Source organism: Acromyrmex echinatior, unplaced genomic scaffold, assembly GCF_024713525.1.
Source record: "Acromyrmex echinatior isolate Ae372 unplaced genomic scaffold, ASM2471352v2 Scaffold22, whole genome shotgun sequence".
Taxonomy (NCBI): Eukaryota; Metazoa; Arthropoda; class Insecta; order Hymenoptera; family Formicidae; genus Acromyrmex; species Acromyrmex echinatior.
Genome location: NW_028259056.1, coordinates 465,383 through 478,733, shown reverse-complemented (window position 1 = coordinate 478,733; position 13,351 = coordinate 465,383). Strand labels below are relative to the sequence as shown.

The window sequence follows — 13,351 nt, the reverse complement described above, 5'->3', positions numbered from 1 at the left end:
AACGAAACAGGATAATTCGAGAGACCGCGAGTAAGTATAGCTCGAAATATGAAAATTGCTGACGAATTGGTACCTGATATCTGAAATCTTTTTTGTACGTGCAACAAAATTTTTCATCAACAAACGTGACGAAGGATGATTGCAAAGACATATTAGCAGCAAATAAATCAAACGAAGCTGTTAATACGTAGAATGTTGGTGGTGTGCGTAATAAAATAAGATTTATATATTAATCATTTATAACAGATGAATAATGCGATTTACGTAATAAAGGATTGAATTTATTAAGTGTCAATACTCAGTCGATGAAAATAGTATAATATCCATGGATTTTTTTTTTAAGGGGTGGAAGGAGAGTAAATTGAAGTCGAGACTTGTTAAGCTAATGATTAATATTCAAAACATAAACACGGTCAAAGAATAGTGTCAAAAGTAGGAATTATCAAAAAAGTTGACAGCAATAAAAACGACACGTTAAAAAAAATTTTACGAATTTTCGTTTAAAAAATTGAACTTTATACAAATTCAAATAATATGCAAATATACTTTGAAAATATTAATCTTTAGAATTATTTATACCTATTAAAAATTGCAAACTCTTTTCAACGCACTTTTTGATAACTCTTTAATAACTGAGTAGTGAGTACATTTGAAAATAACAGCTGATTAATTTCAACACCTTCCCGTGGAACACACTGTATATATAATACCTAATCTTGTATTAACTAAAGAAAAATATCGTAATGCCACATTTTACACAATCAACATATACTGTAGAAAGATATACGTAATAGTTATTATATTATAAATTATAAATTATTATTATTATAAATTAAAATTACGCAAGAATTTAACATTGAAAAATGTATAAAATAATAATTGGCAAAAATATAATACAGTCTTAATAGCAAAATTATGACATAGGTATAAATTCACGCAATTAACATAAATTGAAATCCGCCCGACACGATCGTCGAAATCGAAAGAGAGGCGCATACGCAATGTATAATTCGTTTCGAGATCCTCCGCAGGCTGTTGTTCTCGGCGAGGACACCCCCGCAAACGTTCGCGCTCGCTCTGTGTGTACGACCAAGGACAACAACATTCTCCGCAAAACTAATTGCCAGGTAAATATATGTAAGTATATATACGAACAACGAATGGCAGCGTTTGTGTGCGTGCGTTACGGACGACACACGCGCGGAGCCTCGTTGTCTATACGTTGGAATTTATTGCGCTTGCCCGCAGTGGCCCGATAATCACGGTGGGAGGCATGGGAGGAGGAGAGAGAGAAAGAGTATCTCTCGATCTCTCGTACGAGAGCGCGTAATTTATGCTCTCATTATGCAACACAACCGAGATTCATTACGGGCGACACGCGTTGTCTCGCGGATTCGGAGATCGAGATCTCGCGAGGGATCGATCTTGATGGGGGGGCTGAACGGTGTCGCGACGCGTCGCGGCCAGGAAGGTCGTGCCCTTTCGATGCACTTTGGAAATCGAAACTTTGGAGTATCCCCTTTTAAGTACTCTCTAAAACTTTTTTTAGAGTAAATTATCACTTCAAAGCGTGTAATCTCATCTTAAAGATTGCAAATTGATTGTGAGTCACTCTTTTTCGAGCTCGCTCAATTTTCACTCCTTAAAGTGAGATTCTGAAAAAATTTAGAGAGTAGATACAGATTTGAAAATGATTTGTTGGACTGTGAAAATAATTATGTAGGAAACTTAAGCATGATAAGCAACGCAAAGGATTGATATCTGATAATCAGTTGGGCGTTCTGCATAATTATTTTAATAGTCCAACAAAATTTATTTTCAGATCTATATGAGACTAGTTGGAAAAAATTTCGGCCTGAAATAAAGAAGACACAAATGATTTTTAACAAATTTTTTTTTTTTTACTTATTCCAATAGTATTATAATTTTTTTATATCGTCAAAAATTTTTATACAATCCGGAAAAGGCATGCATATCAAAACAATTAAGAAAAAAAAAGAATTATAAAAAATAAAAATCATTTTAAAAAAACACATTGAAATATTTATTATCTTTTCGATGATTCTATATATAGTTATTAGGTAAAGGAATTTAGGTAAGTTTTTATTCATAATCATTTTCCCGATTTTTCTATCACAATTTTATGTCAAGAAAGCCGTTATATTTGCGAAAAAATCTCATGGCTAGCGAGAAGTGCGTGTGCCCTCTTGTGGCCCTTGACCTGCTTTATCGCAGGGATCTCGAGACCTCGAGACGGGAGGGAAGAAGCGTAAGCTGGCGGGGGTGGGTACCCCGTCCAGGCGCGTTGCATCGCGGAAACTATCGTAGTGGGCTGCGCTGCGCGCCTGTAATCTACGGGGTAACCATAACCGCTCTTCGACCGGCGACAAAAAACCGCGGCGGAGAATGAAATACGGATTACAGTGGTTGGGCCGGGGCCGGATAATGGTCGGATAATGATGACCCCGGCGCCGATTGCCCTCCGCTACCACTGCAAGGCCCGTCGATCACATTTTCCCCGCCTTTTTCCCCGTTTCCCTTCCCCTTCCCGCCGCCATCTTTCTTCATCGCGCTTCTTTATCGTGTATGTATCGGGATTTCCATACAAAGTTGCGCCCGACGATCGCCCGTATAACGCAGCGATATACAGCGGGCTGCTGCAACTCGCTGCATTTCTCACGCGCACATGAGCTTACGAGTGCATCGGCCTCGTCGGCCATCGAGCATTAAAGGAAACAGAAGGAAGGAATCGGACAATTTTCCCATAAAGTGTTCTGAGACTTTGAATTTTCAAGATGAACAAACCTTTTGAATCCGATTTCCGATTACAATTGTGCGACAGTCTGGTCGATCAATCGAAATATTAGAAGCAGCAGCAAGAGATAAAAGTTTGAATTATACATATATCTCATTTCTCAGGAAATCTCATTTTTTTTAAGGGAAAGTTTTATTGAGGATTGATTGTTGTCAATATTATACAGACAATAATAAATTCCCTACATTAATAAATTATTCTCTTTTTGAGTACAATTTATAATAGCTTAGAATATCAGCATCTTCTTCTCATTTCTAACTTTGAATGGAAAAAAATAATACGTTTTGTCAATCACAATTTGTAATCATAAATCGGGTGGAGAAGGAGAAATAGGTTTAAAGGTTAATCCCCCTCTATTTCCTGAATACGTTCATGTTCACTTAGCAATCTTTGTATATCTTTATCACTATTTTTCTCTGATATCAAGTGACCCGATAGCGTCGCGACGCCAACTGCATAAATATATAAACAAAACGGGTCACTTGACGGGACGCGTGACATGTCAATGACATTGTGTGTATGTTTGTGCCGTTGCCAAATTCACGACGCAATCACTAGTTTTATCTGGAGTTTTTACATCAACAAACTTTGAATTAAAATTACTCAGAAACTAAAACCGCAATCAAAAATCTAAAAATACCTTTATTATTATATATATATAATGTCATCGGTATCTTTCGATTGCGATTAAAATTTATTCGAATAAAATTGGTGCAGCCGATATCGAGATCTTGAGATCGAGTCCCGAAAAGTAACAATTTCAGCTTTTCAAATTTGTTCAGTCGTACGTGTGACGCATTATACATATAAAGCGTTTTGTCCATTAAGTTGCTTTTCACAATGTCTTCAAACAATTTTAATTTTAATATAAAATCAAAATAAAATTAGCAAAGAAAGTGAACCTTAATGTGCATACGGGTGTAATTTATGTACATCAGACAGATAAACAGAGAGAAGGTAGGAGAGAGAGAGAGAGAGAGAGAGAGAAGGGGGGGGGGAGAGGAATAGAGAGTGAGCACAAAATGTAAAGATTATGGGAAAATAAGAGTATAAAAGAGAGAAAATAAGAGCAAGGAAAGAACGAAAAAAGATTACAAATCTTAATATTAAATTCGTATCCTCGTGAAAAATTTATATTGGTGGTAATATTTATAAAGTTAACAGTGCAATTTTTCATCATGGTAAAAATATATTGTAAAAGAATGACATTACAAATTTATTACGAGCTAAGATACAAAATGGACATCCGTAAATGATTTATTAAAATTTGAGATCTGTAAGGGTCTCAAAATGCTAAGAGCGCATATATATTTTTCTTAGAACAAATCTAAACAGTTAAATTAGCAATAAATGAGTTAAATCAATACATCTATCTTATATGTCTTGCGTAATGAAATACTTGGTTAATTACATTTATTTCATAATTATTTTCGATTAATGTATTCAATATCTTCTTTATGCGCTTATATTTTTAGGCGTATATTTTTTCTTTTTTCAAAAATGTTTTTTTTAGGTACATTTTTTTCTTATATCATCATATGAATCATTTTATAGATACTATTTACAAAACACGACATAAATCTGCACGCTTGATACTTGTGTAGTTACTTTTTGGCTTCTTTGTTTTATGTACGAAAAGTAAGTAGTTTAATTCCATCAATAAATAAATAAAATGACACGCAGCACTCGCTTCGACCGACATCTCGATTAATGTGCTTCACGCGTGTGCCATGGCCGTCCGACGCAACATACACAAACGCTGATTGGTACCTCTCTCGTACAGGTGGAATTAATGCACCAACATTTCCAATATATCGAGAGTGAGCTGCAAGAATAAATCAATTGCTGTATTTATGTACGGGGAACACGACATAACACGCTACAATAACACGCTGTGCTCGTTTGCGGCGCGAAAGATGAGAGTGATGAGATTCAACGCGATGATGATCGGCGACGCCCGCGACGCCCGCGACGCCCGCGACGCCCGCGACGGGTAAATCGGCGTAAACGTTTCCATCAATATAAGCAATGTTTCATCAAGACAAGATTTCTTGTCTTAAAGAGCATTTCTTGTCTTGTCTTGATTTTCAAGATAAGAAATTGCGTTTTTCTTATCTTGAATTCAAGAATCTTGAATTTCTTCATTTTTTAAGCAGAGCTCTTGTGGCTCTTTGACTACGTCACGTCGTAAGAAATAATACGAAAACATAGATACAAAATACATTGAATGTCGAGTAGTTTACTGTGTTTAAAAGTGTGCCTATAATGTCTATTATACAAATCTATTAATAAAGATTAAAAATATTTCTCAAAATATCATTTTTAATATCATGAGGTTACTGCCAAATGTAACTATTTCAGATTATTAGATTCCTAAGATTATTAAATATAATTCTTATTATTATAATTACTATATATTTTAATCAAACCTGATTTAATTGATACTATTAGTAGAAGTACGCAAATGTTTATACATAATATACTTTTGTCAGTAATATCGCAACATTGATTTTATATATATTCCTTTACATAAATGTAAAGATTAATATCTGATACAACAAGGACGTATCGGTGAGTATAATTTAATTTGATTAGATCAGGGATTTCACTTTTTCATTAATCGATTTATACTCTGCTCATATGCTATTTTGCTATTTAGTGAAAATGAATATACATTTCTATATTATATAACCGGTTATAAATACCAATAAATACAATTGAAAATATTGAAACCTAACTTATTCAAAACTTTTCAAATCAGAAATAAAATAATAAAATATTAAAATAATAAAGTATTAAAAATAAAAATTGTTACGGAAATTCAAGAAATTTCAAGAAATTTCTTGTCAAGAAATCTTGATAACAATTTCTTGTCTTGCCTTGAAATCAATTTCCAATTTCTTGTTTTGGTCTTGTCTTGATTCAAGACAAAACCAAGACAAGATTTCTTGAATTTCTTGATCTTGATGAAACACTAAATATAAGTTGCTTTCCATTTACACGAAACCCATAGTAAATTCAATTGTACTCAGTCCACACTAAAGCCGTACACAAATTAATAAAAAAGTATGTTATTTTGCAACGAAATTATTTACAGATTTGATGCTCGTCAGCATCGTATATTATTAACACCTTCCAAGATGTCTATGAGCATCATTATTATTAAATTACTTACATGTCGATTTAATTTGTGATAATATTGCACTAGTTCTGTTGTGTTTCAAGACTAAAAATTAAATTCGACGCGCAGTTTGCAGGATTGGACACATATAAAAGACATTTTTTGAAAAGACGTCTTAAAGACGTTTTATGTCCCAATTTTGAACTTTTTGTTGTCTGGATAAATTCACGCATGGAACACACGGATCTACAATTGCCGGATCGCGTTCAGGATCTTCATTCGGGGATATGTGTACCCAGGAAAAATAGTATTCTTGTTGTTCACCGAATGTGAAAGATAAAATGACACTTGGATGGACTCAGGTGAAATTTCTGAATGCAACCCTGACGCGCTGCCAGCTGTGGAAATTAATTCGTTGGTTCCTCGCTTTGTCTTGTCCGTTGCGTCGCATGCATTGACGTTAACTACAGCAGTAGTTAAAGTAAACGGAGCAAACAGCAGCATCGTTTGAGCCTCTTGAAACCGATCGGCGAACGATGTGTCGATGGCCACCGTGCGAACGCAAACATAAATCCAAATTAGCAGCAACTTAACACGCAACCGATCGATTCTCTCCTTTCCTTGCGTTTTCGAATGCATGACAGCGTAAATCGTGAGGACCTATCGGCTTCGGTTCATCGCTCGATACGCGTTTCGAGGACACACAACGTTCGCAGCTCCGTCGATCCCTTCGCCGCGAACGTTGATATCAGCGATTCGAGTTTAAAGTCTGTCCGCATAATCGCGATTGCTATATTTAACTCGTTTAGGAAATTATTTGAGCAAGAAGAACAGACTCGGATTTGTAAAAATTTATTACAAAACAAAAGAGCTAATGCTATTATTAAGTTTTATTCGAAAACATTTCTTTTCACGAGATTACATCCACCAACGAATCCATAAGTTTCATACTATGTTATGCATCTAACGTTTCTTTTAATTAAAGGATATAAATAGAAAATAGACAAAAATCTTAACTCACTTATATCAAATGCAAGTCTAATTTTTATTCCTTTTAGAAGTTTTAAATTAGGCTATAAGTATATTTTGTTCTCCAAATATATTTATCATACTATAAAAAAACATGTGTATCATTTAAAAATCTATAAAGTAAACGTTTCAGTGATCGGGCATGTACATATGTACCTATGTCCAGACATTTACATAAAATTTTATATTTGTTTATATTATTATTAACGTCGAATACTCTTTAAAATATAATATTACTTAATTGTAATATTTAAATACAATTAAATTAATTAATATTACATTTTAAAAATACTCAATAATGTCTTATATATCTTATCACAAAAATATGCATGCTTGTTTATTAAATACTTACATAATAATAAATATAAATTTAATACATACAGCTATATTATATATAAAGCATCGACGAGATTATATTATTAAAGACGGTCGGCTCTTACAGAAGTTCGCGTAATTATTAAAATTTAAGTGATTAAAAAATTTATAATACTATAATAATTTCATAATTTATTAGCTTCGTAGACATGTATATATGTTTAAAACTTAATAATACTCGAGTTTTATTTAAAACTGTGATTTTAATATTATCATCTGAGTTTGATTATCAATAAAGATAATAACTGCAGAGAAAAAATTGTAATTTTTCAGCAATACATAAGATATTATTATAGCATTAAAAGTATGTGCATGCTTATTATGAATGTGATCTGACAACTTAAGCTAACAATTACGTACATTTGACGACCAAATAATATTTATAAATTGCATATATATATTTTAATGTAAATCTCACTGAGTTAGTCTTTTTAATTGATGTATTAATGATTATTATTGAAGAGGACTCTAATTGTGGGTCGAAAACGTTTTAATGTACTACAACTTAATATTAATAAACTTATATTTCGCACAACAACCAGCCCAGCAAACGAGAATGGATTAAAATGGATTAAAATTTTTTTAATGCGTACTTTAAATCCATGAAAATTGGATGGATTGAAATGGATTGGATCCGAGCTAGTTTGATATTCGAAAAAAAAACATTCATATTTACAAATTTTATTCCTAAAATATTTATAATAATTATATCTGAAATTAATTACTTCAAATTAAAAAACGCACCTTAGTGGGATTCGACAATCCTGGATTATGAATCTTTTACATTATCCGCTACATCTCTCACTTCTTCAATTGGTAATTGTGTTATTCATTCTCTATTTTAATTATAACCAGCTAAACTAGTAACGAAATTATATAGATATAATAAAAATATCGTCATTAAACAGATATAAAGTATAAACAATTTACATTACTATGAGACAACATTGAGTAAGTGTCGGATAATCTAATCTCGCTTGGCCGATTCGTCACGCGTCATGATTAGTCTAATATTTGGGTTGTGTTCGACTTGGTTTGCGAGTGTTCACATCGATCATTCATTTTACTTCTAATCAAAGAGAAACAAAAAAACATAGCTCAATTATTTTTACGTTACAACTTTTTTTTAACTTAGTTGAATTAAGATGAAAAATTTTCTACTTATAATTTTGAATAATTTAAGTAGCATTTATGGTCCATTTTTAAATAAGAATTTTTTTTATTCAATTAGATTAAAAAACTGCATTACATATTTAGAATATTGAGTAGAGCAATATTCATGTTGCACAGAAATTGCTGATATTATTTTTGAATTTAAATGAATTAAAAAAAAACTGTACTAAAAAAACTTCCTATTTACAATTCTGAGTAGTATTCACGATGTGCACAGAAAATGCTAATATTATTTTTAGATTGAAAGACATAGAGATATGCTCTTTCTATAAGTGAATAAAAAATTCAGGATTGAAAAGGATTCATTTTAGCATTCATGAATCCGTACTTCTGAAAATCTGAATCCATTTTAATCCATTTCAATCCATTCTCGTTTGCTGGGAGCATCGGCTTTTAAAAGATTTTTATTAATAGATGATTTACTTCATTAGAACCTACCATTTTGAAATTATGCATGCTTATTTATACAGCATTTATATGTAGTATATAAAAAAATCATGAATATAATAATGTATTATCGAAATATTCGAAATTTATGTTAATAATTGCAAATTTTTATTCGATAATATCAATTATCTCTGGGCCTATAAAACCCCTATTAATATGTAAACACGAAAATTTGCCCAAAATCATCGTCTTTAATAGTACCTCGTCAGTGTGACGAAATTAATATTCGATGTTAAATTGTCGAAAATTTTAAAACAACAGTCGATAACATAGATACTCTTTAATTACCACTAAGCTTCCAATGATAATCACGAAAATTTACCTAATATCGGTAATCGTATTTTAATATCGTGATTATACAATATATAATAATTTATATAATTTAATATATTGGGTCATCTAAAAAGTATCCGCGGTACTTTGTCACTAGATATATGACCATCAACACACATCTGGTGACAAAAAACCGCGGATACTTTTTAGATGACCCAATATATAGTCTACAGGCATAATTGGAACGCAATTTGTATTTGTTGTATTTATGACAAGTAACTACAAATTTATATATCAGAATTTATGTATCTCATGTAAAACACTGAAACACACAAATACGAAAAATATATTTTCCAATACATTGATAATATTAAAATCGAAACTTGACGTTACCATCGCACGAGGTCTCTAAATTCATCTTTCAGTGAGAGCGCCACCGGCTGTCAGTGAATTTCTCACGAAGAAGGTCACACGAGTGCCTTTGAGATATATCGGGCGTGAGAGAGTGCTCTTCTCGCGAAAATTTTCACGACCATTTGGCGCGTGACGTCCACTCATCACTGCCGTCGACATGCTGCCCCGATTCCTCAGGCCCGTCGTAAATGTCAGCCAGCAAGGCGCGAAACTATTATCCACGAGCGCCACGGTAAAGTATCATTAAAGCGAACCATGAAACTTTAATCTGTTTTCTGAGAAGTGAGAATCGGTCGGAAATTAATTATTATTAATATACCCTGCGAGTAATATGTAACATTTTACTACCTTATGTTGTTAGATATTCCATGTGCTGATAGCGATTCAGTGGAGCAATAAATCCACCTTGGAAAAGTCCTTTGAAAAGTTATCTTTTAGAATCTTATTTTTCATGTAAATCTGCATCGATATATATTCTTTTTTTATACACGCAACATACATATATGTAGACAAGTTCACGTCCTCATATATAATATTACATACAAGTTGCTGGTTATAATCACATTTGCTATATTTCTTGGGATCATGTGAATGCGAAAAGAGAATCTTCAATGACCTTTGACGACACGCGCAGTGGGAGAGATTAAGAGATATCGCTTGTCACCTATCATATATCATTGAACCATGAGTGCCGCAATCGGAACACTGTTATGCAACTGCAAATTATTCAGCTCCAATGCTGACATTACATTGGCCCATCACAACATTTTCGGAATCTGATTGTGAAAAAAGAATAATTCCGTTGCTTTGTTATACCTACATATTTTTTTATGAATCCTTTATATGAAAAAATGAGCTATAAAATAAATGAAAATATAATAAATACATTGAAATCAACAGATGAGAATTGGAGGTATTTTTAAGCATTAATTGCAAATACAATTATTTTAAAGATTTAACAGAGTATTACATTCTTAATTGAACTCCTCATCTGGATTGAGTTCTAGGCAAATTGTTTTTTTTTTTTCAAAATGTTAAAATTCTAACTGTATTATTCTTTTCGCAGCGCGATGCAAAAGTCAGTGTCATGGGAGCAAGCGGTGGAATTGGCCAGCCACTGTCTTTGCTTCTCAAACAGTCTCCTCTCATTACGGAATTATCGCTATATGATATTGTGAACACACCTGGTGTTTCTGCCGATCTCTCACATATGAATACTCCTGCAAAAGTTAAAGCTTATAATGGTCCGGAGCAGCTCAAAGATTCTCTTAAAGGTTCTCAGGTATATGTCATTATGATACAAAAGATTATATTAGTCAGTATGTAATAGATACAGAGTGTTTACAACACAAATATTTAATAGTTACATTTATAAACGATTACTTATACCTTTTATTTAACTCATTAGATTGAAATTAATCGATTTCGTTTTAAATTTTCACGATTTATTTATTCATATGCATTACTTTTAGGTTGTTATTATACCTGCGGGCGTTCCACGCAAACCAGGCATGACACGTGATGATCTATTTAATACGAATGCCTCCATCGTCCGGGATCTTGCTGCTGCGGTGGCTGAAGTTGCGCCAAAGGCTTTTATAGCAATCATCTCAAATCCAGTCAACAGCACAGTACCAATTGCGAGTGAAGTGCTACGAAAGGCGGGCGTTTATGATCCTAATCGCGTATTCGGAGTAACTACTTTGGATATTGTCAGAGCAAACGCCTTCATCGCGGAAGCGAAGGTATTCAATACAGCAATATACATACATAAAATAATCTTTAACTTATACATAAGTAAATATTTTTAACTTATGTTCCTAACACAAGCAAAATTATCGGCACTAAAATGAATATATACGTTACGAAAGTCACTATAGTAACCTTAAATTAAGACTTCATCTGTTTTAATTAATATCGATTGCATTTTTTTTTTCATCTATTTCTCAAGTACAAACATTCAGCTTCAGATTGTTTTATATGGGATTAAACATGATAATATACATATATATAATACGAGAAAGAAGATTTATAAAATTTAACAATGTATTTGCGGATAAAGCCATATTCAATCAGGGATCTTGATGCCTAATATTTTTGTGTAAATTTTTACACTTTCCAGTTTAAACAAATTGTACCTTGATCAAGTATAGCTCTCTTTATTCATATCATTTGAAGATTTTTCGATCTATTTTCAATATTGTTCAATTGTTTATAAGATTTATTCTTTATTTTTAACATAATGTTGTTAACATATATCCCATATATAAATGTAATGAATAATTAAAGACATCGAATATAACAGTATTATATATTTAATGGCATTATTGAATTGGAACTGGATATAAATACGTTATTTTCCATCTTTAGTTAATAATAAAAAAAAATTTAAAAAAAGGTGAGATAGCGATAATACTGAAATGATTGCTTTTTTAGAACCTTGATTCACAAAAAGTCAACGTCCCAGTCATTGGCGGACATAGTGGCATCACTATTATCCCGTTGATCTCGCAGTGCACACCGTCGGTTTCCTTCCCGGATAATCAACTGAAAGCTCTTACCGAGAGGATTCAAGAGGCCGGTACCGAGGTCGTTAAAGCTAAGGCAGGAACTGGATCCGCGACTTTGTCCATGGCTTTTGCTGGCGCACGATTTGGTCTTTCATTAATAAGAGCGTTGAATGGGGAAACGGGTATCATCGAGTGCTCGTACGTCAAATCGAATGTCACTGATGCCAAATACTTTTCTACGCCGATACTTCTGGGCGTAAGTAAAAACATCGAAATAAACTGCTTAACACCGCATCAATACGTATGCTATCATACATTTTGAAATGACTTCAAATAAAACATTATCTTCTCTTCATGTACATGATTTGTTTTTTAATCAATATAAAAATGTATTTTTTATTATGTTGTCTGTTCTTAGAATAATATGACATACAATTCAATTTTGAAAAAATATTCGAAAATTTTTTAGGAAGACTATTCCAAATAAAAATGTATAAAAGGTGTTTTACTTTATTACTTAATTACATCATAAAAAAAAGATGAAAATTTTCATTTGGAATTTATTTGAAATTTCAGAAAAATGGAATTGAGAAGAATTTGGGATTAGGTAAACTAAGCAGCTTTGAGCAGAAATTGCTGGACGCCGCCATCCCGGAGCTTAAGAAAAATATTGAGAAAGGAGAAGACTTTATAAATTGTCGGGCCTAGGATAGAGCGTGATCTGTCGAATTGCTGGCCTTCTTTGCAATTATGATAGATTATCATAACAATCGAAATTTTTTAATCGTGAAAAGCGCAAAAGTCCGTGAATGTATCTTCCATTTCTCTCGACCTGCAGATATGCATTTTAAAAATGTAGAATTATGGACAGATTGAATATTAAGATCATGTAGTATAAGTGAAATATTATTATTGAAACTGTATAGAAAGTGTAGAGAAAAATTATATCTGTAATAGGAATTTATGTAAAATAAGGAAGAAAAAATTGGACTTTTCAAAATTCATATATCTGCTCGAGCAATTTTTTTGTGAACGATGTAGGAAAAGTTTGAATAAACGCTTTTTCGACTAAACATAAGAAAGTTTCTTCCTCTTTTGTCACAGATTTTATATTTGTATTTAATATGTGATATTACTATACTCTAGTTCTGTTCATGATTGATGTATTTCAAGGTTGGAAAAGATTTCGGCGTG

At 32.6% G+C, this 13,351-nt stretch overlaps 1 protein-coding gene and 1 long non-coding RNA gene across 2 annotated transcripts; one reads left to right on the top strand and one right to left on the bottom strand.

The window, feature by feature from the left end:
- The first annotated feature begins 9,656 nt into the window (after nt 1-9,656).
- On the top strand, nt 9,657-13,239 carry Mdh2 (malate dehydrogenase 2). Its single transcript, XM_011058723.2, has 5 exons — nt 9,657-9,879; nt 10,714-10,929; nt 11,120-11,392; nt 12,084-12,413; nt 12,734-13,239. Exons 1-5 carry the CDS (start codon nt 9,805-9,807, stop codon nt 12,863-12,865), a joined length of 1,026 nt encoding a protein of 341 aa, XP_011057025.1. The 5' UTR covers nt 9,657-9,804; the 3' UTR covers nt 12,866-13,239.
- LOC147906538 (uncharacterized) lies at nt 9,769-10,289 on the bottom strand. Its single transcript, XR_015548383.1, has 2 exons — nt 9,996-10,289; nt 9,769-9,922 (listed from the first exon to the last, which is right to left on the bottom strand). It is a non-coding gene; the product is annotated as an uncharacterized LOC147906538 (long non-coding RNA).
- Nucleotides 13,240-13,351: the final 112 nt, after the last annotated feature.

What these genes read in the sequence shown, in the direction of transcription:
- Mdh2 (XM_011058723.2), top strand. Translation starts at nt 9,805, where the DNA reads ATGCTGCCCCGATTCCTCAGGCCCGTCGTAAATGTCAGCCAGCAAGGC. An exon ending in CCTTCATCGCGGAAGCGAAG is followed by an intron (nt 11,393 to 12,083) that starts GTATTCAATACA and finishes TTGCTTTTTTAG; the next exon opens with AACCTTGATTCACAAAAAGT. An exon ending in CTACGCCGATACTTCTGGGC is followed by an intron (nt 12,414 to 12,733) that starts GTAAGTAAAAAC and finishes TTGAAATTTCAG; the next exon opens with AAAAATGGAATTGAGAAGAA.